At 39.7% G+C, this 25,000-nt stretch overlaps 1 protein-coding gene across 6 annotated transcripts in view; it reads right to left on the bottom strand.

The window, feature by feature from the left end:
• SAMD8 (sterile alpha motif domain containing 8) overlaps positions 1-24,307 on the bottom strand; it is a 35,814-nt gene extending 11,507 nt beyond the window's left edge. Inside the window, exons 1-5 of one of the 6 annotated variants that reach the window (XM_073353178.1) lie at positions 24,163-24,251; positions 12,701-12,841; positions 7,683-8,272; positions 2,106-2,201; positions 432-549 (exon numbers count right to left, since the gene is read on the bottom strand). In XM_073353178.1, the coding sequence (XP_073209279.1) occupies positions 432-549; positions 2,106-2,201; positions 7,683-8,272; positions 12,701-12,703 (807 nt within the window). In that variant the 5' untranslated portion in view covers positions 12,704-12,841; positions 24,163-24,251. Of the gene's footprint in view, positions 1-431; positions 550-2,105; positions 2,202-7,682; positions 8,273-12,700; positions 12,842-20,739; positions 20,809-22,054; positions 23,982-24,162 lie in introns of those variants that run through there. The other 5 variants (XM_073353182.1, XM_073353180.1, XM_073353177.1 and 2 more) reach the window with 5 other exon arrangements.
• Between the last annotated feature and the right edge of the window lie 693 nt (positions 24,308-25,000).

Genomic DNA, 25,000 nt, shown 5'->3' with positions numbered 1-25,000 from the left:
CCCTACACAAGCCTTCTCTCTCCGTAGTGTTTCCATCCTTCAAATACTTGGCAGCTGTGTCTCATTTTAGCAGGCTAGATTAGGTATAAATATTTAATTTTCAGTCATTCCTCATAAATCATCCCGTTCAGTCACTCATATGTGTTCCTCTGATTAATCCTCTCTTGTTTACATAGAGTACTACCCTGAAAGCCCCAAAACGAATGCAATATTTTAGCTGCTTTCTAACAAAAACGTTATATAAGTAACTATCAACTTCATGATCCTTGATGTGATGCCTTTGCACATGAGTCGGTATTTAACAAGCAGAAGTTTGCAGCTAACTACATATATGCGTACAATATGACTATCCCTATCACAATAATTTTCATCTGAATGAGACGGTTAAACCAAAATCAGCAGAAAACAAACATTTAAGAATATTCCTTTACCTTTCCGGAACACTGCAGATGCTGGCCTGGCACAGAGAGTGAGGTAACAAACATTGTAAAGCAACGCAACAAGAACACTGTCCCCATTAAGCTACACAGTCTGCGTAAGAGTATAGACCTGGGAAAACAAAAAGGGATGAAAGAGTTGTGCAAAAGTATTTGAATTCTTGTGCATTTGGTTATGAAAATTAAAGAGAATTATGAGAGATTTACAGCATTCTTCTCTAACTTATCCCCATGGCATGATTTTTAATGGGACAGGGATTTCTTGAACTACAACAATTTAGTTTAACACCGTATTAAGTTTTATTTCTAATTTTTATCTTTCTTTCAAATAGCAATGCTGTTTTATGTACTGGCAACTTAATGAAATACTGACATTTTTAAAGAAATTGTGTGTCATAGTGAAAGTCTGACTGAAAGATATTCAGATCACTGCATACAGGGGTTCAGAAGCCAACATGTCTCTGAATTTAGTATTCACATTCACAATTTGTCCATAATAAAGTGACAAAAGTCAAGTCTCAGGAATGCCAGCCCTCATTTCACAAGCATATAAAAAACCCCATGATTCTTCATCCATGTCTGCTATGCTCTTGGGGTTTTCCCCTCAGACTGAGGGGACATACTCTATCTCCTATTCAGCGAAGGGACAATGTGTATGTTGTATACAAGCGCGCTTAGAACAACAAATGTATCTCCTTTGGAGCTACAAACTTAAATGAGGTCCTACACAGGTACTTCAGCCACAAGCTGTCCAGTTAACTCTGTAGTGTTGAGATGAAATGTTTCAAAGCACTAACACAAAATGCAGCAATACTAAAATTAGTTTGACCCTCCCAAATTTACTATCATTGAATATTGATCTATTTAAGACAGGCAAGTCAATGATTCCTTTGTCCTGCTCATGATCCAAAAAGGAGCAAAGGTGGTTTTTGTCTGCCTTGGGCAGTGGTTAATGTTATGCTTCTCTAGAAGAGAATAAAAGTCAACTCAAATTGTCAAGTCTGACCCAACTACAAAGATATTGTTTATTCTAAGCGTAAGGTGTGTAAAAATATTTTTCTTGGTTCTCTCATTAGAACTAAGTTGCTATTAGCTAGTCATTCAGAGAAGCAGTTTAGAAGCTTCTAAAGGAAGCCCTGCAAGAGGACACACTGGAATCCCTGGACTAAAGAGACTACAACGATTGGAAGAAATGTTCACACTTCCCCCAAGGGTGGAGCTAGCCAGCCATGTGCGACACATGTCGCTCATCTCCCAGTCTGGGGACATATACACCCAGTTCCTATAAACAGGCTGGTCATTTAGAAATGGTGGACATTCAGAGGGTGGGGTGGGGAAGAGATATAAAAGATTGGTTTTCATGGGATCCCAGTTCAACCAACATTGCAAAACAAAGTGGCAACAACCAGCTCCAATGGAAGTAAAGTAGCACAAAATAGTGGTATCCTCAAGGAACAAATAAAGGAAACAAAGGAATTCTTTATGGTAGGTGGAAGGAAGAATTGTACCTTGGCTTCATCGTGCCATCTTAATGACGTAAATAACAATCGTGTTTACAGGTAAGTCTTGGCTATAGTTATTATGATGGATTCCAGTCACATTCAATCTTTATTAGGTTGCCAACAGATGTTTCTGAATTAAGAGTTCTTTTAATTGAAAGTACTATACCTGTGTCTGTGAAGGAGGAGAACCAGGAGCCAAATATAGCAGAGAATCACACCACACACTTCAGTCATGGCAAAGGCCCAAGGTATCCTAGGAACACTAAAGCAGAAGGAAAAAGTTAACCTACATAACAGAAGGTAACTTTTACGAGAGAGAGAGAGAGAGTGTGTGAGTGTGTTAAATTAGGCACGTAAATGAATGACCTAATTTTCAAAAGGCATTGAGCATGTGAAGCTCCCACTGAGGTACACGAAAGTTGCAGGTGCTCAACACTTTTTGAAAATGAAGCCATTTATTTAGGTGACAAAATAAAGATTTAGATGCCTACTAGTGTACAAGTACCTTCACAGGGAGAAAATATCAGGGACTAAAGAGCTCTTTAACCTAGCAGAGAAAGGTGTAACAAGAACGGATCACTGGAAATTCAAGGCAGAAATTCAAATGAGAAATTCAGGCCAAATGTAGAATAGTGAGGCTGACTAACCACAGGAAGAAAACACCAATGTAAGTGGTAAATTCTCCATTTTTTAAAATCTTCAAATCAAGACTGGATACCTTTCTGGACAATATGCTTTAGGTCAAACAAGTTATTGGGCTCAATGCAGGCATTATTGGGTAAAGTTCTATAGCATATAGGAGGTCAGATTAAATAATCTACTGGTTCCTTCTGCTCTTAAATATATGAATCTACAGGCACCCAAATTTGAAAGTTTTGGCCATAGTGTCTTTGGTACTAGTATCTTGTATGGCATTCCTCTGAAAAACTAACGCTGAAGACTTCCACAGCACAAAGAACTTTATTTTGACAGACTTAGTAATGCCTTAGGCTCTAGTTCATTTATTTACTCCCCTCCCAACCCTTTTAAAAATGTTTTAGAGGACATTTAAAATGAAATTGATCAAAGGCCAAAACCTATTGTAAAACTCAATGTTTTACATGGATTTCCTACCAGAATTTCTTTACTAATCTTAAGGTTTTAGTAGATTCTTTATAATGAATTTCCAAAACAGTATCACTCTCATCTTGACACATTAACTTCCACGATGTATCACTTATATTGTAACTGCAATAAAAACATAGTCAGCACAAAGTTCTTAAAACACTTCCATTTCAACTTAGTGTTTAAAGCATAATAAATCTCTTCAATGCAGGAGGACAGGACCATCAAACTCATTCTGTGATAAAGGCTAAATTAAATTTGTAATTAGGGTTCATATGCCAGAACTGTAAGCTTAGGACTAAATACACTAACCATGAGGAAAAAATACCCATGCTACCTTTCTCTCAAAACTACGTCCGCTGTAATTTATAAAAGAGGACCTTGTACTGCTTATTGTGCACTCTACTATATTTAAGCACACTGTCAGCTTTTTATTCAATACGTGCTACAAGGTCTCCACTGCTTTTTTTATAACTCCTTTTCCTTCCTCACTTCATACCACTCATTTTCTTTTTTAAAAAGAACAATGCTAATACTGTCATGCATTCTTACCTGCAGCATCATCAGGGTATTTCCGCTTTCGTCCTGACAGACCTTTTGGTATTTTCCTGACAGATCTTTTGGTATTTCCCCACACTGTTTTCTGCCTCATCCTTCCCTTCCCCATAACACCCACCCAATCTCCTATTTCTCCTGTTATTTATCTGCTTGATCTCTCCTACAACCTCCATATACTCAACCCATCAGCACCCTTTGTGTTCCTCACTCCTTGCAACCCCTTTGTTTTCTAAAGAGAGGATCAGCAGCGCCTGGGGCAATAATTCCCCAGCTTCCTCCTCTCCTAAGAAAGGATGCAGCAGCTTTACAGAGAGGAGTCATTCATTTGGACTGCCAATATAAATACATCCTGGGTATGCATCTGATGAAGTGAGCTGTAGCTCACGAAAGCTTATGCTCAAATAAATTGGTTAGTCTCTAAGGTGCCACAAGTACTCCTTTTCTTTTTGCGAATACAGACTAACACGGCTGCTACTCTGAAACCTGACATCCCGGGTATGTGTGACTAGGTTTTCAAGCTCTGACTTGAGTAACAAAAGATCTTCATTGATGGTAATGGGAGTACTCAATGCCATATAATATACAAGGATCACAGTCCTTTGCTGTAGTATTGTACTGGAAAATGGGGAGGGTAGAACAGTTTGCATAGTTGGTAAACACCTACCACAGTCCCATATATATCTCCACAGCAAAATACCCTGGGTGCTAAACAGAGCCATGTAGATGTTCAGGCTCAGACTCTGAAGGCCAAGGAAAGGGGTGGGTTTCCGAGCCCAAGCCCAAAACATCTACTCAGCTATTCTTAGTACTGTAATGCGAACCCAGACTCTAAGATGCACTGCCATGTTGATAGGGTTTTGTTTGGGGGTATTTTGGGGGAGGGAGGGCAGTCATGTAGACATACCCCAAGAGTGCTGATTAGAGAATCAGTTAAAAATGAATTTTTTTTTTGAAAGCTAATGGTAAGCTATTGCTGGCTGCAGAGTAAAACCTCTCCAAGAGAAGCCACTCAAACCTATTCAGTTCCTGTCCTCTTGGTGCCTCTTCTGCTGTGTATATATCAATGAACTGCTGAGAAGCTACAAAGCATTTTTTTAAATTAGATTTCAACTACAGAATGATTGTGTATGAACCTCTTTAGCCTTGTTTGTCAAAGTTCCTTTCCCAGAAAGCGGGTACTGCCAGTAACAGTACAGAACAGAAATTGCTATAGATTTCAGCTGAAGCTGTTTTTCCGTCACATGTCCCCTTTGCTACACAAAAGGTAGAAAAGCAATTACTCAGACACTGACTCTGTTGTAATCCTAAGACAATGCTTTGGTTGTTTCGGCTAACATTCTCCACCGTAGCCCCTCCCAACACTGTGATTACAGCGCTTCTGTCCTGGGAACAGACTCTCCCACCCAGTCTTGTCCGGACTATCATTCTCCCTTCTTCTGTCTCTCCCTTTGGTCCTCACTTGCTGAGTAACGTTTAAACTAATGTTAGGCTGTGTGGCCTTTATTCACATGGATTAGTCCGATTGCCTTGAAGGAGACTACCTGTGAAGTACAGACTACTTTCATGAATAAAGGCTGCAGGACTGAGCCCCTCCTGATAGAGGTCAGGTCTTATTTCTGTGCACTTTATAAGAAGTCTGTAGTATAGCGCATGTGTGAATTACTTGGAAAGGAGCATTTATTCCACATTAAACTCACATGGCTGAGCAGAAACTAAGTAGCTCTAGCAGTTGCTCTCTCCGGATTTAAAGGAAACATTTACAGCATGGATGTCATTCCCCTATATTTAAGGCTGTGGGTTTGTCACGGAAGTCATGGATCCTGTGACTTTCATTGACTTTTGCAGTTTCTACTGTCCAGCACCAGCGAAGGTCCTGGGCCACGTGCCCCCAGCACCAGCAAGGGTCCTGGGCTGCGCCGCCCCACTCCCCGTCCCAAGCATCCGGGCCGCCCTCCCACAGCACCTGCGGGCCCCCAGGCAACCCCCCTTCCTACCCTCCAGTTTTATTCACTAGTATTTTTCAGAAAAATCATGGACGGGTCACAGGCTGTGAATTTGTGTGTACTGTCCCTGACCTGTCCGACTTTTACTAAAAATACCTGTGACTAAAACATAGCCTTACTTATAATTAATGGCTCTCTCACTAGCACTCAGTCCACCAAGTAGTACAGGTAAGTAAGTATAACAAACCCTCTCTCTTGACTAAAGGTGGAAAATGTATGACAGCTGATTGCTACAGTATGTTAATAGAACTCCAGTTAGTGATTTCTACATCAGCAAACCTGACATTCCTCATTACATCTGGCTGAGCAGTCAGCCACAAACAAAATAATTTCCAGTGTAAACAACCTCTTTGAAACCTCCCTCAGCTCCTTTCAAATTCCCAGCCTAATTGTATTATTATACGTCATTATTTATGGAGTACCCCAGTTTCTACCTAGTGACAAAAGGGAGTAAAAAACCATTTTGTTTAAACTGGTATAGGACAAAGGAAGTTGGAGAAATAAATTGTACATTAGCAACACAGTTTAAGCACTTTAGCTATCACAACTCTGTATTTGGTCTTTAGTGATAGCAGATGAAGAGACAGTTAGCGTCCTCCACATTTGCAACTTGTAAGTCTTCAGTCTCCAGTTTGAACTACAAACTTTATCCAGTTCAAAGGGTGACTGAAAATAAAAGATTATTATTTGGTTACAATAAAGCTTTTCCCAATACAGTTGCGTGGTTTGGCAAGAAGCAGTTCAGTTTCTTCATACCCAGAAAGAAAAGTGAGCTCTTAGTATCAAATACAAATAAACTGAACCTGGTATTAGCACTTAGATCACTTTATTTCTCCAGCATGCCAGTTCATCAGTTGTCAAGGACTGTCACATCATTTTTCAGCATGCTGTACATATTGCATAGCTACTTCAAAGATTATCACAAAGTGACAGAAGATTGCATAGGAGAAAATGTTTTAAAAGGCAACATTTGCCATTTACTTTAGTGCACCAAAGTGGCTGTAATCTTATTCAAGTGCTGCATGCCTCAAAGAAAGATTCAAAGAGGAAATTCTGCAATTCTGAAAAAGGAGTTGCACATATACTGAATAATATCAGCTTGTTATCTGTGTACCTAGAACACTGATAATGTTTGGCCCAGCTTATTTAAAGAAATTTTAAAAAAACAAAAACAAAAAAAAACCAACCATCACAAAGGCTTGTCAGTCCATCCCACAATCCATGTCACTGTGTTCCTGTAACACCCACAATATGCTGATACTGTTCGAACACAAAGGAATATACAATTCCTACCTCAAAGCACTTACAGTCTAAAATACAATCTCTTCTACAACCCCAGTTCAGTGCCTTGCTTCTTCTATGTACTCTTGCTCTGCTCCCAACACTGCAACACCAATTTGTCATCAAATGCAATTTATTTGTAGTCCTGTTTGGTGAAGCACCAGCACAAACTAAATTAAACTTTACAGCTAGTACACGGAATGGAAGAAAGGGCATCACAGCAGGAAAAAACAACACAATAAGTCACCTGAAAGTGAAGCATCCCAAAGGGAACAGACTTTTAAAACATGACCAAAGCAGTACTCAGGTGGAAGGAGATCTTATACCTCAGGTTAATGGAAGTGCTATCTGCTATATGATAAATTACAACAACTAGTGTCACTTATGAGATTTCAATGAACATGTGAGAAGGGAGTTATGATTCTTTAAAATCAATTTACTTGGCGTGTGGGAGGAAGGGACAGTCAAGTCAGGTAGTGTACACATCTTTTAAGTAACCATTTAGCTAAGGAAGTAGAACTAATCACAGCAGTTTTCCTTTAAAATCCAATTGTACAGTAGTAACAGCAGCCCTTTAAGTCAACTGCTCAATTTCTTTCTTCACAAAAGCCTTTTAAAATTATATTTTTTTAATCTCGAGAATTGGAGTACATTACAATCTAGACTGTGGGCGAATACATACAGAAGTGTTAGATATTGAAAGATTATTATGAAAAATATTGAGATTCAAAATATCTATAAAGGTATAAGAATTTTGTGATTTAACACCATCATTCTGTTTCTGAACAAGTACTTACCTGTCTAGAAATATGTCTGGTAGCGGTGGATATGTCTGCATGTCAGGTACGCGCTCATGTACTATAACCATGACAAAAGACGTAAAGCCAAACACTATGAAAACATATATACAACTTAAGACTGTTTTCCAGTATTCAGGGTCCAGTCTTCGCATAGGATGTTTGTTTTTCCCATTTGTGTATTGATACTGATCAGCATTCAGGTCAGTAACTGGTCCACAGTCCCGTGGTATTTCACCATTACAAAACCAATCCGTACCTTGAAGGGAGCCAACAGAAGGAGACATTGTGCCAATGGGATTATCGCTGTTGTAACCCAATTCTTCTAAAACCTCAATATGCTGTTTCTGCAATTTGCGTATCGACAACATTAGTCTTTTGATATCCCCCAGGACTCTAATTTCCAAAGGAGGGGATCGCAAATCATATTCAGTCAGTGTCAATAATGTAATACCATCCAGTCTGTGTCTATTGCACAAAACGTCCACATACTCGCAGAAGCCTTCTTCCTTTAGCCATTTGGCTACATTCTTAGTAGTCCAACGTCGGATGCAAAGCTGGTTGTTGCTTGCCATTGTTTTACTCTCTACCTGCCAATAAAATACATTTATTATATAATGCAGAGAGATAAGGCTCAAAATGTCCAAAAAATATTCCTGAAGAATTTACATTAATTACACACATTAATCACACTGTGTACTCATAATTACTTGAATAAGAAAAGATTTTATTAAAATTATTTCCCCTCAGTATTAGGACGTAGATCCACTACTAAATGAACAGTAAAACTAATACTTATTTAGAATTACTTTATAATATTCACTGATCCGACTTACTATTATGGATTCTTAAGGATGTTTTAGATTCATTTCCTGAATCCTTGAGGTATTTTGTAGAATTCAAGCTATTCAAAAAAAGTTAACTAAAATCACAAACAGAATAGATTGTACTGAGCTACTGCTAACCAGAACATAATTATTCTTTAACCACATTCCTTTATCCATTCTGTTTTCTAAAGCATAATTTAGTTCTTACATAAGGGTATCAGTATATATAGTTTGTTTTCCAATGACAAAAACTTTTCTGTTTAGATACAGATTTCATCTCCGCACTCTTCCGCAATGTGCAATTTGCAAGCCAGGTAAAAATATAGGCAGACGGCATGCAAACTTCCATATGGAACTTTACCATGGACTCTTCAGTCCTGACCTATAATACACTGCTATTTCAGTCCTGATCTCTCTCCTTAAGACAGTGCTATATCCAGTCATGTTCTGCTTGTGGTGTATAGAAATAGAAAATAGGATGAGTTTTAATTTATGCCCTTTTCAGAGTTGAACATAGATATCCTAAAATATATACTACTGTTAACCCACTGCACTATCTAAGCTACTTATCTTTTTCATTGTCTGCTACCTACTCCCTAAAACTCAGAGTTCCCCCAATGCCTGACAGCACTGATTGAGACCCACTCCAGCTCAGTTTCCCCACAGAGATTCCAGATCACTCCTATTTCCACAAGATTGTTCTTGATATTTACTCCTCTCCCTTAAACCTGATTGAAATAGCAGTCTCATTTGAACATTTTATGGAACAGGAATGGGTATTTTTCTGTGTCAGCAACACAGCATCCTGTTCAGAAAACTCTATTTTCTGTCCAGCTATGAATTGTCATTTCCAAGAAGAAACTCACAACCATTGGAGCCTCCTGTTGCAACATAAGGAAAGCTTCTGTATCAACATATTTCACTGTTTCATGACAAGATATGTACTGTAATTATATACTATATAGGGCATAAGAGCAACGAGAAGGCTAAATGCCTCATGCTAACATTTTGCATGTTCAGAGTGTAAGCATATTTTAATTTATCCATTTCAACTATAGTAACATCAAAGTGACAGATGCAGCAATGTAAAACAATTTGAAGTAACAATCATTTAACCTGTATTTTGCTATGAAACAAGCGTTACATCTATCTCCAAAAGAATCCAAATAGTCTTAAAAAAAAAGAATGCAGTACTAGCATTAATGATATTACATAAAAGAAAATAAGATTTACGCTGTTGGGAAAATTTCCAGTATTCCCAGACAGCTTTTTGGACTGTGGAATATTACTACAAGGAAGAAGTACATGGTCCCAATACTTCCACTTTAACTTTTTCAAATTTAAACTTATTTGAGTAAAGATATTTACAAAGGTCATTGTAAAAAGGAGTCATTCCAGTTGCTGACAGCTCCCTCACTGCCTTTGTTCAGTATAAAGAAGTTGTAATATTTTCCATTCCAAATAACCTCACTTTTTCTATTCAATACACAAATACTAGCAGCAGGCTGCATTATGCGGATCACTAATTCCAAATGAACTCTTACAGGATTTTTTGTTTTGTACCAAAGCATCTTGCATTAACACCTACAAATTGGTTTTCTGTCAGTCAGTAACCTGTGCTTCTGATTTTTCCTATTCAGAAATAGAGAGGCAATATAAGGGGAAAAAAAAGACTGAAGTAGCTGCTTCCAAACTCTCTTGTAATGGATACTGTACACTGCGCCAAAGGCTTAGACTCACCAAGAATTCACTCGAAAATCCATTGATTTTCCTTATCACAAAAGCAATTCCTCAGGATGAACTCAGAAAATTTTGTAGAATCCCAGAGAACTCAGTTAATTTTTATTAAGATTTATAACACTACACAGTAACACCTCTCCCTCTGACATTGCAGGGCAAATATCACCCCTCAAACTCCATGTAATAAGAGTGATTTAATAATGCTGAGCAAGCACATACTAATCAGTACTGGCAGGGTTGTACTTGGGAAAGGTCTACATCTAAAGTACGATGCAACTGACAGGGGCTACTTACTAATATCAAATGCATAGGAGGAGGAGAGAAAACTGAGGTAGGGAATAGGTAGATTTAAAAAACTATGAGAGTAACAAACCCTTGTGATGATGTGGAATAATCCCCCCCAGCTTTTAGCCAGTTTCAACAGTTGCAAGTTAATTTTGGTTCAGTTATCTTGCCCAGTTTGTTTGAACTAAAAAGGCTCCTTCCCCCCTTTTTATTTATTATTCATATAAAGCCATTTTAACGTACACAATAAAAAGAATTCTGCTAATGTAATATAACCTACTGTGTATTAAACAAATGTTAATAAATTCAACTAGTTCAATTCATTAATTCACTGAAAGTTAATAAGCTGATTGCAAGTTAAAAAGCAGGAAAACAACCTCTTCCAGTCTATGAATAAAAATTAGGTGCAAGAGAATGAGCTCTACTAGTTTTAAAGTCTTGAAGGAATGGCAACCAGAAAAAATCTGTTCAATTCATTAGCTACACATAGTACATAGTACTTCACCTGTATAACACGAATGCAAATCGTGTTTTGATAAACTCTTATATGTCTGCAACTAGCTTTAGTTGCTTATGGGCTACAGAGGCCTTCCATTGATTGTCAATAGTCACTCTGCCCTTTTGCATGCCACTTCCCCCTTTCCTCCCAATTATTCAATTAAGGACACGTACAACTATTGAACTGTGACAAACGCTTAAGGTCTATGTGCAAAAAACAAAACAAAAACCGAATCTATTGAGCGTTACCATTCTGTGAAAATACACAAAAAGAACAAGGAGTACTTATGGCATCTTAGAGACTAACAAATTTATTTGGACATAAGCTTTCATGGGCTAACCCCACTTCATCAGATGTATGCAGTACATAATACACACACACACACACACCCAGAGAGAGAGAGAGATAACATGAAAAAATGAGGGTTGCCATACCAACTCTAAAGAGAGAAATCAATTAAGGTGGGCTATTATCAGCAGGAGAAAAAAAAAACTTTTGTAGTGATAATCAGGATGGCCCATTTCAAACAGTTGACAAGAAGGTGTGAGTAACAGTAGGGGGAAAATTAGCATGGGAAAATAGTTTTTCGTTTGTGTAATGACTCATCCACTCCCAGTCTTTATTCAAGCCTAATTTAATGGTGTCCAGTTTGCAAATTCCAGTTCTGCAGTTTCTTGTTGGAATCTGTTTTTGAAGTTTTTTTGTTGGAGAACTGCGACTTTTAGGTCTGAAATTAAGTGTCCACATATCTGTTCAAGGGACACCATCATAGGACCTAATCACATCAGCCACACCATCAGGGGCTCATTCACCTGCACATCTACCAATGTGATATATGCCATCATGTGCCAGCAATGCCTCTCTCCCATGTACCTTGGCCAAACCAGACAGTCTCTACACAAAAGAATAAATGGATACAAATCAGACGTCAAGAATTATAACATTCAAAAACCAGTCGGAGAACACTTCAACCTCCCTGGACACTCAATTTCAGACTTAAAAGTCGCAATTCTCCAACAAAAAAGCTTCTAAAACAGAAGAAGAAGAAACTGCAGAATAAGTTTCTTCCAACAAGAAACTGCAGAATTGGAATTTGCAAACTGGACACCATTAAATTAGGCTTGAATAAAGACTGGGAGTGGATGAGTCATTACACAAACTAAAAACTATTTCCCCATGCTAATTTTTCCCCCTACTGTTACTCACACTTTCTTGTCAACAGTTTGAAATGGGCCATCCTGATTATCATTACAAAAGTTTTTTTTTCTCCTGCTAATAGCCCACCTTAATTGATTACTCTCTTTAGAGTTGGTATGTCAACCCCATTTTTTCATGTTCTCTGTGTATATCTTCCTACTGTATTATCCACTGCATGCATCTGATGAAATGGGTTTAGCCCATGAAAGATTATGCCCAAATAAATTTGTTAGTCTCTAAGGTGCCACAAGTACTTTGTTCTTTTTGCTGATACAGACTAACACAGCTACCACTCTGAAACCTGAAAATACACAGTTCTCTTTCACTCCAATACTTTGACACCACAAATATCCATGACTCTCTTAAAAAGCAAAAAGTTTGAATGAAACAGACCATAACCAGCTTTATTAAGCATAAATTGTTTTGCTAAATAAGTGCATATTTAAATCTACGAAATTACAGTATCTTACCATTGATTATCCAAAGTTAGTAACACGACAGAAGCTCTGTGCTTTTGGAATTACCAGCAGTCAGCCATGAAAACAGACCTGTGCTCCTAACTTCCCAAATGTAAGCATTCGTAGGACTTCATAACTCTCAAACTAAGGGTTCTGTGGAAAGGTGAACAATAAAATCACTGGTGCCAGTTAATGAGCAGAACGGGTATTAGAGGATCAAAGACTGTTGCTGAATGGAGCAGCATGGGCATTACTGTTTTAAATGCTGCTTGCATCCATTTTTTCCATCCCTCACTTCAAAAGATAAACAACTATATTTGGTTTCCCCCTTTTGACACTTAGGTCTGAGTAGGCTGATAGGTAAACACCTTTAGACAGCAACAGAAGTGATGGTGTCTAAGCCATGAATACACAATATGGAACAATAGGAATGTGAACCAACCATCATTGCAATAGGAAGTCTACCTTCATACACCAGTTAGTAGTACCACGCTTGAAGCATGGAGAGCTGGTTACACAGTACTGCCTTTATTGGAGGACTTTTTTCCAAGGTGCTCTGCATCTAACTTGCAACAGAGGTTGCTATTACAAGCTTTTCTTTAATAGAATGGTACTGTGAAGTTCTCAAACTACATAAAGCAAATAAAGCTCTCATTATAATGCAGTATTTTTGTCTTTGAAGAATGTTCATTAATGCATTGAGCTGACCCTGACTTTGCCTTCAAAATGTCACCACATACAGTATATTGCAAAATCCAAACTTACTGTGGTTGCACAGTCAATAGCTGATTTTAAGTTTTTCAAGCAATGTGTGTCATTGTATGTATGAGCATGATCAAGAATATGGTGGTGGACACAAACTGGAAAGGGGAAGAAAAATGTTTACCTGAAGCAAACACTCTTACACATAACAATATTTTAAGTTACACTCTTATTTTCTTCACAAAACCTTGCTTTTATACAGTTACTACAAAAATGCTGATCTGACAGCCAGTGGCATGGTCAGCAACACTTTGAGTCTTAGGTTATGCTAAACAAGCATTATTTTATGAAGAAAAGCTAGGCAATCTTGTATCTAATATAGAAACCCACCCGGTGACCTAGATTTTCAACTGTAAAGGAGAAATTGCCTTTCTTGCACTACTCTTCGAATAGTTGCAGTAATGAAAATAGATTAGTGTTCTCAATAGATTTTACTTTTTGAACGACATGGTGTTTTATATAACATTTATACTGCTAATTCTAAAGTTCAATAATGTTTAAAGAAAGCCTCTTTAGTTTGTAATGTCTGCACGTAAAATGGACAAAACATTAAAAAATTACTCAAAGCTCTGCAAGTTGGCTTTGCAACCAGCAGAAAGTGATTATGTTTTGCAGTGAGCTGAACAGCACACTAACTGCTACTTTATTTTTACACATTGTTAAATCACCTGGGCTACCAGTGCTCATTTGAACACTGAAATGCTCGACCTCTAGCCTATTAACCAAACATGAAAACACTTTTCATTCACAGTTATAACTTGAGGCACAAGCAGTGACAAAGAACTTTGGAACCAAGTGACTGAGTACCCTACTTCCCATGCCAGAGAGTGTAACAAACATGTTTGAATTTTATTGTACCATTCTGTTCATGTTTGTGCAACACTTCGAAATCTGAAGCACTATGCAAGTGCCAAGTATTTATTTTCTTATTTCAAAAAATGACATTGCATAGCAAACAGAGGAAAAAAAGCAGTTACAGAAAGGTAGCTAACTGCTGTTCTTTGAAACGTGTTGCACGTGTCCGTTCCACTGTAGGTGTTTGAGTGCCTCATGCACAATTGTTGGAGATTTTCCCCTCAGCAGTACTGTTGGGACAGCATGGGCACTCTCTGGCGACTCGTGCCACAGCACGCAGCTATAAAGGGTCCCACTACCCCAAACCACCTCAGTTCCTTTCTACTGGGAGGGGGAAGGAGGGCAGGCAATCTAACAGAATGAGGAGGTATAATTTCCCTTTACAAAAGCCACGCTGGCTCTTCCCCAACAAATAGCGTTCATCTAGGTGTCTGACAATTCTATTCTTTATTATAGTTTCAACCAATTTGCCTGGTACTGAAGTTAGGCTTACCAGCCTGTAATTGCTAGAATCACCTCTGGAGCCTTTTTAAAAAATTGGTGTCATTTTAGCTATCCGCCAATCATCTGGTACAGAAGGAGATTTAAATCATGTTTAAACCACCCAGTTGTTAGTTCCAGAATTTCATATGCGAGTTCCTTCAGAACTCTTGGGTGAATACCATCTAGTCCTGGTGACCTACTGTTTAATTTATCAATTTGTTCCAAAACCTCCTCTATTGACACCTCAATCTGGGACCGTTCCTCAGATTTGTCACCTAAAAAGAATGGTTCAGGTGTGGGAATCTCACTCACATCCTCTACAGTGAAGAGGGATGCAAAGAACTCATTTAGCTTCTTCACAATCGTCTTATCTTCCTTGAGTGCTCCTGTAGACCTCAATCATCCAATGACCCCAATGATTATTTATAACAGGCTTCCTTCTTCTGATGTACTTTTTAAAAAAAAAAAAAATGTACTGTTAGTTTTTGAGTCTTCGTCTAGTTGCTCTTCATATTCTTTTTTGGCCTGCCTGACTTGCCAGAGCTTATGCTTTCTATTTTCCTCAGCAGGATTTAACTTCCAATTTTTAAAGGACTGGACACGTGCAATCACTTGAAGAACTGATTCGCTGCTTTAATTTTGAAAAATGTGCCAATTTTTACAATATTCAACAAAATACACTTATATCAAAGTGGCAGTTTCTGTTTACATCTTCCCTCTTCTACTGTGATCAAAATAAGAGAAACAGGAAGAAGGAATCAGCTTCCCCTGTTAAATCTGTTACCTGTAGAAGAGAGTACCAAAAATGAAAGGTTGCTTCCGAGGTTATTTTTCCAATTTTTGTCATTTAAAATCTGATTTCTCCAGTTCAGTAAGCAGCTGCGAGCTTTCTGCAATTTAAGTATTTACTTATTATCAGGGTGGATAAAAATAAATGATTTAAAAAAAATTAAATTTAAATCAGATTTTTTTGATAAAAAGCTCTTTGAGGAAAATACCCATCTAAAGATAGTTTTAATTAAGATACATTATAGCTCAAAGATATCACATCAGGGTATAGGATTATAAATTCTAATTCTATAGTATGAGACAATATATTCATGTAACGTTAAAGAAAAGTTTTGTAAAAGAGTTCCAATAGTTAATGGATTAGGAACCCAATCTTATGGGGTTCCAGGGGCTTCTGTATAGATTATTTAAGTTAATCTTTCTATCTAACCAATGGGACCCAGTGCTCAGAGTAAAAGATACCATCAGAGATGCCTAGTTTTGCAGTTCTCAAACCATGGATTTCTCTCTCCAGAGAGAACATGATTGTTAACAGCAAAAATGTTTTTGTAAATAAATAAAATATTTAGAGGTGAGAAACAACAGACCTCAACCCTATTGTCCCTCTGCAAATTTGTGTACATAGAGTCAATCCCTTACCTCTCTCTAAAAGTGCTAACTGTTAATCTGAGTCTTGATGGGTGGAGCAATGTCGAGGATCCTGTTGTATGTGCTTGTGTGACAGCAGAAGAAGGGAATGTCTTCCTTACAGGAACAATTGATACATCAGGAAATGCACACACAGCAGAATACTTACAAGTAGCAGCAGTAAAAGCTATAACAAACTGTGAAAAAAATTCAAATGTCTAGTCGCAGCTTGGTCAGACAATGCTACAAATGTATTCAGGATGAGAAGAAATGATTGAGAAGAGAGTCACAAGCTAATATACGGTTGCAGTGCTCATTTGATGCTCCTCCTAGCCAAAGACCTCAGTGCTCCACAAATAAAGGCTAATGTTGAAATTACAAAAGACTTCTGCACCAACCACTTTGCAGCAGCTGCTCTGAAAAAAGTTGGAGGAATCAAGCTAACTCTCCCACAAGACGTGCGATGGAACTCAGTAGTGGACTGTTTTGAGCACTTTATCAAGAACTGGCCTAATTTAATGGCAGTTTGTGAACAAAATCATGAAAAAAAAAATAGATGGCACTGTCACAGCCAAAGTTCTCAACATTGGGCTTAAGAGAAATGTTGAACTCATGTAGCCTTGAACAAAAGGCAGGGAAATAGCGGTTTTATTGCTGACGCCGTTAAAATTTGGAAGGAACTGAGTGAGATCTTAAAAAGAGAAATATGCAATGACAGAGTTAAATTACAAGCATTAAAAAAACCCAAACAGGTCAAACTATCTCCAGCTCATTTTCTTGCACATATTCTCAATACTTGGTACCAGAGTCAAACCTTAACTGCTGAAGAAGAGGAGTTGGCTATGACATGGACATCCAGCCATCATCCCTCCATAATGCCAACTATAATAAACTTCAGAACTTAAGGGTGAGCCATTCAAGAAATAGGTTTGCTGATGACGTTTTAAAGAAAGTCACACCAGTGAACTGGTGGAAGTCACTTAAGCACTTGGATTCAGAGACTGTTGCAGTGATAATCTCACTTTTAATAGCAGTAGCTTCTTCTGTCGGTATAGAAAGAATTAATTCCAAATTGATAAATCCTTTGGGACCTGAAAAAAGCAGGAAAGCTTGTTTTTCTTTTCCAGATTATGAACAAACAGGAAAAAGAAGGTGAAGACGACTGAGTTAGTTGCAGAACCCAATATTTTAAGTTTCTCATGTTGACCTGGCTCACAGTCGATTTAATTTTTTTGTTTTTTTTTTTAAATTTCATTTAACTATTTTAGTTAAAAAAAACAAAACAAAAACAAACCTGATTTTAAAAAACTTGAATGTTTCACTACATTCAAAAGTTAATATGCTTGTTTTGTTATAATATTATCTGTTAGCTGTTGGAGAAAAAATCCAGAATATATAACATTGTTGTTTTAGTTAAATAAAACAAACAATTTAAAATGTCTGCCTGGTGATGTTCTCCTCTTAATACAACATGGCAAGAAAATCCTCCCAATATTAATGATTAACCTGTTGAACTAGAGATAGTTCACCTCCCAATGACTTCATAAATATCTGCTTCAGTTACCTTTGGTAAATGAAATAATCAAACAATCATTCATTTTCTGATATAGCTGTAAAACTAATCTGAAAAGTTTTCAAAATAAATCACTTTAAAAATGAATGGTGTGTACCTTCTAAAAATGAAACCTACATCTGTGTCTGAGTTGTGAAGAATATGTATTAAGGTCGTAACAACCAATAAGAAGGCACTTTTATGTAGAAATCATGATTAAATCGAGTTTTCCTGACTAGTGATTTAAATCAAATCCATCCTGCTTATTATACTTATTAAAATAAAAAGGAGAAGACAGACTTACAAGAAGTGTATCCCATGTCCACAGTATTACTAAACACTTACATTGCGTAAGTGCCCAGAGACTTGGGAATCTTTCACTGGGTGCTGTACACCACAAACACACACGCGCACGCACGCACACCTACACACCTGACGCTTTAAAATTATACTAGAAGGATTAGAAGTATTAGGCTTCCATATTTGTTTTATTATATTAAACACTGAAAGGCTATCAAGAACAACAGGTTTACGGAATCTTCCCCACATGTAGGTACAAAATAAAGTATCCTTTAAGTTCCATATCCTACTAGTTTATCAAGTTTTCCATGAGCGTCTTTCCATTCTAGATAAAATAACTTTGGCCCCAGTCTTGCCAGCTGATCTGTATGGACAGACTTCTGTATGCTTGCAGAGCTATGTTAACATCAGTTGGGCTCTAAGGGATGCAAGGGCCCACCTAAACAGATCAATTTGAAGGTTTTCAGCTTTTCCAAACTAAAAAAATCATTTCTAGCAGAGCATCATCATCATGTCAACTGTTTGGTACTAATGTAAAAAAAACCTAAATCAGTACTCAAGAGTAAGACTATTTGCGTTTATAATATGCCTGGTCTTCAAAGCCCGTTATCAGTTGTGGCCCCAATCTTGAAAAGGTTTACATATCCGAGTCCCACCGACATCCATGGAACTACTCAAGAGCATAAAGTCAAGTATGTGTGTAAATCTTTGCAGTACTGGGGCCTAATGATCAATCTTAATACCCTCATGAGATGAGCAGGTCTACCATCAACAAAAACATCAGCATTAACCACCACCAACAGTATGCCCTCTAATAAAAACGTTCACAGGTCACATTTTTAAACTAAAGAACATGCTGGCCCAACCACCTGATAAGTTTATCACTTATTTCACAATTTTGCTCATACTGCAATGAAACAAAATGGGAAAAGGCAGAGTAACCCTCAATATGAGAATGTCATAGGAAGCTTCATTCCTTGTTAAAACAAACAAACAAAAAACCTAAGAACTTGATCTTGCAAAGTGATCCAGGGGGACTGTATAGGAATAGGGTCTGCCTATGCACATCACTTTGTTGGACTGGGACCTAAATTAGGAGCTCTAATTAAATATGGAAAAGCTGTATTTAAATAAGTGTCATGATTGTGACACAGAAGGACTTGCTGCTCTTAAGTCAAACCCCACAAAATGACCCAACAATTTATATTAAGGATCATCAGCATTAATCGACTCCTCACTTCCACTGGTTTGTGTCAAATCCCCAGAAAAATAAAAACGATTGACGTTACCGTTTATGGATACTGATAACTATATTTAGTTCCCAGAGAGAAAACGAAGACTCCAAGCTAATTAAACATGGAGAACAGTTTGTTTATTTTTTAAAACTGCCTATTCTATACTGAGCAAAATGAAGCAATTCCTTTGGAGTTGTTCCCTGTTAGTAGGAAGATATATATTGACTACCATAACTACTTGAGTAACCAAAGTGCAGATTTTTAGGACTCAGTTATAACTGTACTTATTCCTGTAAATGTAACTTTGGTGCTTTGCTGGGGCTAATTATTTTGTTATTATCATGGTTATCCGGTGCAGAAGATGCCATCTTTCAGAGAAGTAGAACAGAGATCCTAACAACTTATGGCTATGGCTAAGATGGTGTCATGGATATTTTTGGTAAAAAGTCATGGACAGGTCACAGGCAATAAAGAAAAATTCATGGAAGCCCTGCGTGGCCAGTTGGGAACTACAGGGCCCTCACCACTCATGGGTACTTGGACCCCCCGGTCCTCTCCACCCAGGCTGGGAGTTGCTGGGGTCCCCCTGCCACCACTGGTGGCTGCACGGAGCTGTTGGGTATCCCCATCCCCGCAGTTCCCAGCCACCACAGAAGGCAGCAGGACCCTGCAACTCCCAGCTGCTGCAGGCTGAAGTCACGGAGGTCTTTGAAAGTCATGGATGCCGTGACTTCCATGACCTCCATGACAAAACTGTAGCCTTACTTATGGCCAAAGATCACATGACACTTTTTGCAAGAACAGATGTGATTAGACTCAACATGTGGAAAAAATTCTAGCTATAGTATTCACATTTTAGTCTATTTAATTCTCCTCTGAAGTTCAAGTATTCTTCACTTCCTACCCCCAAAATGTTGTGTCATGGAAAATGTGCGCTACCCCAGATTGTGTAGCATTAGCATAGTAGATGAAAGTCCAAGGACCCTGATGCTCCACTAGCTAATCAAAGAACTGGCTTACAGCATCCCTTGACTTCAGTGGGGCTCCATGCAAGTGCATGGGGTTCAATCGTGCAGTCCTTAGTGCAGGGTCATGGCCTACATACGTAAAAGGATTTCAGGATCAGATTAAGATTTATGAATTTCACATAGTACTGTCAATAATAATTATGAATTGAGAAAGAACTGCACATGAAGGAACTCTGATATGAATGTCGGCATGTAAACAAAAAGACACTGGTCTGTATCAAATAAGAAAGTTTGTCACACCCAAATGCAAAGGATCCTTTAAAAGGCTGGAAAAAAGGTAAATTGAACAGAGTGCATATAAAGGAAAGAACTTGGTTAGAAGCCCAGGCAAATGTAATATTCATCCATTCATTCTGCCATAACCTAAATGGACAGGTCTAAGGGATTATATATGCTTATGAGGACAAATAAAAGATCTACCTGTAACTTATGGACAAACAGGATCAGCAGTGTTTACATCTGGTTTTTGAACAGGTTTTAAGAAGTTATCTGAAAATCAGAAGACCATTCACTATATATTCAGGCTCTACATAAGAAAATAGAAGTTTACGTTTTTCAGTTTAATATCCTATGTTTTTTAAAAGATAACACACACAGAATTCCATCATGTAGAACTACAGTGAGCCATAACAACAAGGAGTCCTTGTGGCACCTTAGAGACTAACAAATGTATTTGGGCATAAGCTTTCGTGGGCTAAAACCCACTTCAACAGATGCATGGAGTGGAACATACAGTAGGGAGGGATAAATACACAGCATATGAAAAGATAACACTGACCCCCCATTAGTAAGGCAACTCCTAAGGAGCCAATTCAATTAAGGTGGAAGTGGGCTATTCTCAACAGTTGACAAGAAGGGGTGAAAATCACTTTTGTAGTGCTGATGAGGCCAATGTAAACAAGGTGGCCCATTTCAAACAGTTGACAAGAAGGTGTGAATATGAGCAGGGCAAAAATTAGTTTTTGTAATGTTTTGTTTTGAAGTGTTCTCCGACTGGTTTTGGAATGTTATAACTCCTGATGTCATATGTGTGTCCATTTATTCTTTTGCGTAGAGACTGGCTGGTTTGGCCAATGTATATGGCAGAGGGGCACTGCTGCCACATGATGGCTTATATCACATTGGTAGAGGTGCAGGTGAATGAGCCCCTGATGGTGTGCCTCATGTGGTTAGGTCCTATCATGGTGCCCCTTGAATAGATATACGGGCACAGCTGGCACCAGGGTTGGCACAGTGAGCCACGTGGAGATTATCAAAAGGGTTGGGACCTTTAGATTCAGAGCACAGACTCTAGTACTTGAGCTCATGGAGTAATGGGTACCAGGAACAGGCCGTTATCCTCCATGTGGACCAGCCTCTATAGGGTAATGAGACTTTGCCAGGGTGCTTCACAGCTATTTGCTAAACCGCAGAAGAAATTTTGAGACTCTGGAATCTTGGGTGAATTCCAGGTTCTGGAAGGGAGTGTGCTCTAGTTACATAACCATGAATCTTCCTTCCCCGGCCCCACCTTCTGTTTCTATTCTCTCTTTTCACCCTGGCACCTACCTCCAGATCATATCCCCAGTTCCTGTCCCCTTCCCTCCACTTCCTGCCTCCATTTCTCCTCTGCTCCTATTCCCTCCCTTCTTCCTCCTGGGTCCTGCCTCTGTCCCCTCTCATCTTTTGTTCCCCTCTCCAGCTCTGTATGTGCTTCTCCCTGCTTTGCTCCTGCCCCCAGTACTCCCCTTCCTACCTCCTTTCCATGTTCTTCTCCTTGAGTCCGTCTGCTTCCTCCTCTACATTTCTGGGAACTGGGGGGTGAGGGGGAGGGAGAGAGTTGTATTAATGAGAGCACAGGAGGCTCCTTATTCTCAGTTCTTGTGCTTGGCAGTACAGCAGGCCCTGGCTACTGTGAAGAGCAAGGTTAGGAAAAGCTCTGCTCAGCCCTTGCCACCCTGGGGTGGAGCATGGCTGACACACTGTTGGGTAGCGCATGTGCCATCCAGCAGCACAAAGGAGCTCTGTGGGGATGGAGTACACTCAGTGCAGATGGAATCGTCCAAGAATTTAGCTGACAGCTTTAAATAAATCTGAGTCTGAGTGAAGTGCTATTTTTCTGAAGTTTATCGGCAAGTGTCATGCAGAAAACCCTAAGAAAGTGACTTAACATAACTATTTGTAAAACCATAAAACAGGGAGATGAAACACATTAATGCTCCCTCTCCCCGTTGCCTTTTCTTCCATTTGTTTACAAAGCTTGGGGGGGGGGGAGAGAAAAAGCCACGTTTAAAATATGATTTCAAGAGTCAGTAGATTAAGATGCTTGTACATTACTTCAGAGGAAATCCAAATCCTCCATTTAATTACCAAACCACAACAACACAAGCAGCATTAGTGCAAGCTTCTCCACAGTGCCTTGCTATTCAAACATGACCTTCACGTGGAAGTACCAACTTGTTACAATTTTTGAACTTTCTCCTAAGTATGTGAAATGGAACCCCAATTGCTATCAACTACCATAGAGTTTTGAGCAAAAACTGGAACGCCACATTGTCACAATAATTATTCATGCTCATGCAAACAGTGACATCCTTATGTTACCAAACTTATATTTTATTTTCTTTAGAAATAATTTGATATAAAGAAGACTGGTGACAGAATAAAATCAAGTTAGGTCAGTTCTCCTTGTAGATTATAAGAGTCCTACTAATCAGAGCATCTTAACTGTCAAACATTAGCATACGTTTGACTGCATGTATGTAGAATGTAGACCAGTTTATTAAAGATTTTGCCACTGCTGGAAAATTTTGATACATACCACAGGAAAGATTTTTCCTCCTTACCTTGGTTAATATAAAAAAACTTGCACAAAATAATTTAAAATAAAATGAACATGACAAGTCACCAAAACCTAGCAACATGTAAAGCTAAGACTGCCATGGCAACCTTCCCCTTGTACACAAAGCAACATAAGTTGCAAATAACTTGTACAACTAATGTGCAATTTCCTAGAGAGAAAATAAAAAAAAAAATAAAAAACTTTTTTTTTCAATGTTACACCAATGAACAAACTGGCTGCAATTAGTATGCAATGAAGTTCTGACCTTGAAACCAAATCTTGTGTGTCTATAGCATCTCCTGGACCTTATTCACAATAGAGCAATTATCCAGGCTGATCGGCATGCAAAGGCAGCAACAAAAAGTGCAACAGACTGACAAACCTCAACACAATTTTAGAGCGTATCCTAAAATAGGCACATTCCAAAACACAGGTTTTATATAAAAGTATTGTGCCATTTTTAATAAATATACAATATATAGCCATACATGGTAAACAGAGAAATAAGTTTTTGGGGTTTTTTTAAATTTTGTAATTATTTTCCAAGCGTCTTGTTCCCAGGGTCATCGTATTGAGCAATGAGAACTATAATATTACATCACCAAGTCTATATCATCGCTCCGCTGCAGAGCGGGGAAGTACCAGATGTTAAACTGATACGCGACAATCTCGGCCAGAGCAGCACCCGGCCAGCGAGCAGTGACCACATCGCTCCCAGAGGCGGGGCTCACACGGAGACTGAGGGGCCAAGCGCTGAGCGGCTGGGGGGGAACGTGGCTTGTACAGGACATTAGTAAACACAGAGACGCCTCCCCCGCCCCCAGCACAGAGCGCTTCTGAGCAGCGGGCATCTACCATACACCGGGCAGGAGATGGAGGCGAGAGACCAGCCCCCCAGGGATGGGGTAACCGAGTCGGGAAAGGGGTCTGATACTCCCCCCCGCCCCAGAGCAAAGCCCCCGCCCCAGCCCGTTCCTCCCCCCCCGCCCCCAGCGGAGCGCCCCTGCGGCCCCGGGCTTTACCTGCCCGCGGGACCGAGCGCGCTACCCGGCGTTGGAGGGGAGTCCGCTCCCGGGCGGCTGGTTGCCCCATCACACGGGCGGAAGGGCCGCCAGCGAAGACCAGGCAGCCCCGCCCGCGGCCCGAGCGGAAGGGGCGGGACCTGGCGAGAGGGGCGGTGCTGGGGCTCCTACAGGTTCCTGTGAGAGGCAGGGCGCAGCGACGGTTTCCACCCTATCAGCAGCGCCGGGGGCGGGGCCGTGCTGGCCGTTGGTCCTGCGTGGAGGGGGCTGTGCCGGGAAGCACACCGCAAGCGGAGGGGGCGGGACCGCAGGGGGGAGCTGGCCCATTGCCCCGCCCCCCATCGCTCATTAACCCGCAGAGGCTGGTGGGGAGGTCGCCCTCAGACAGCCATGGCAGCCTGAGGCCCAGGACCCTTCATGAGCCAGCCCATAGGGCACCCCCATCACTGGCACTTACCCCCTGGGGCAAGGCAAACCCAGGGCACAGTCATGCCCCATCCCTAAGGACCCCACCACGCTCTGTACTAGCAAGGCCTAGCCCAATGCCAACCTGCATCCCTATGCTCTGCCACACGATTCCCCACAGTGGCCCCTGCCTACAGGATTCTTCTTCACTTCCTGTCCTAAAAAACCACCCAGTCACATCCCTCTGTACCCCTGAGCACTGCCACCTTCTCCCCCAGAGGTGGCTGCCTCGGGTGAGGGGGGTTAGCTGCCCAGCAGTTTGGTATGAAAGGTGGTCGCTGGAGGGACACGTTTATTACTACTTGAAGCGACATCAGACTTCATGAGAAACTGCGGCCTTATGCTATGGCACTGAAGCTAGGGTACCAGACGG

Source organism: Lepidochelys kempii, chromosome 7 (assembly GCF_965140265.1).
Source record: "Lepidochelys kempii isolate rLepKem1 chromosome 7, rLepKem1.hap2, whole genome shotgun sequence".
NCBI classification, from domain to species: Eukaryota; Metazoa; Chordata; order Testudines; family Cheloniidae; genus Lepidochelys; species Lepidochelys kempii.
The sequence above is the reverse complement of the archived record's forward strand: the minus strand, read 5'-3'. Positions and strand labels throughout refer to the sequence as shown.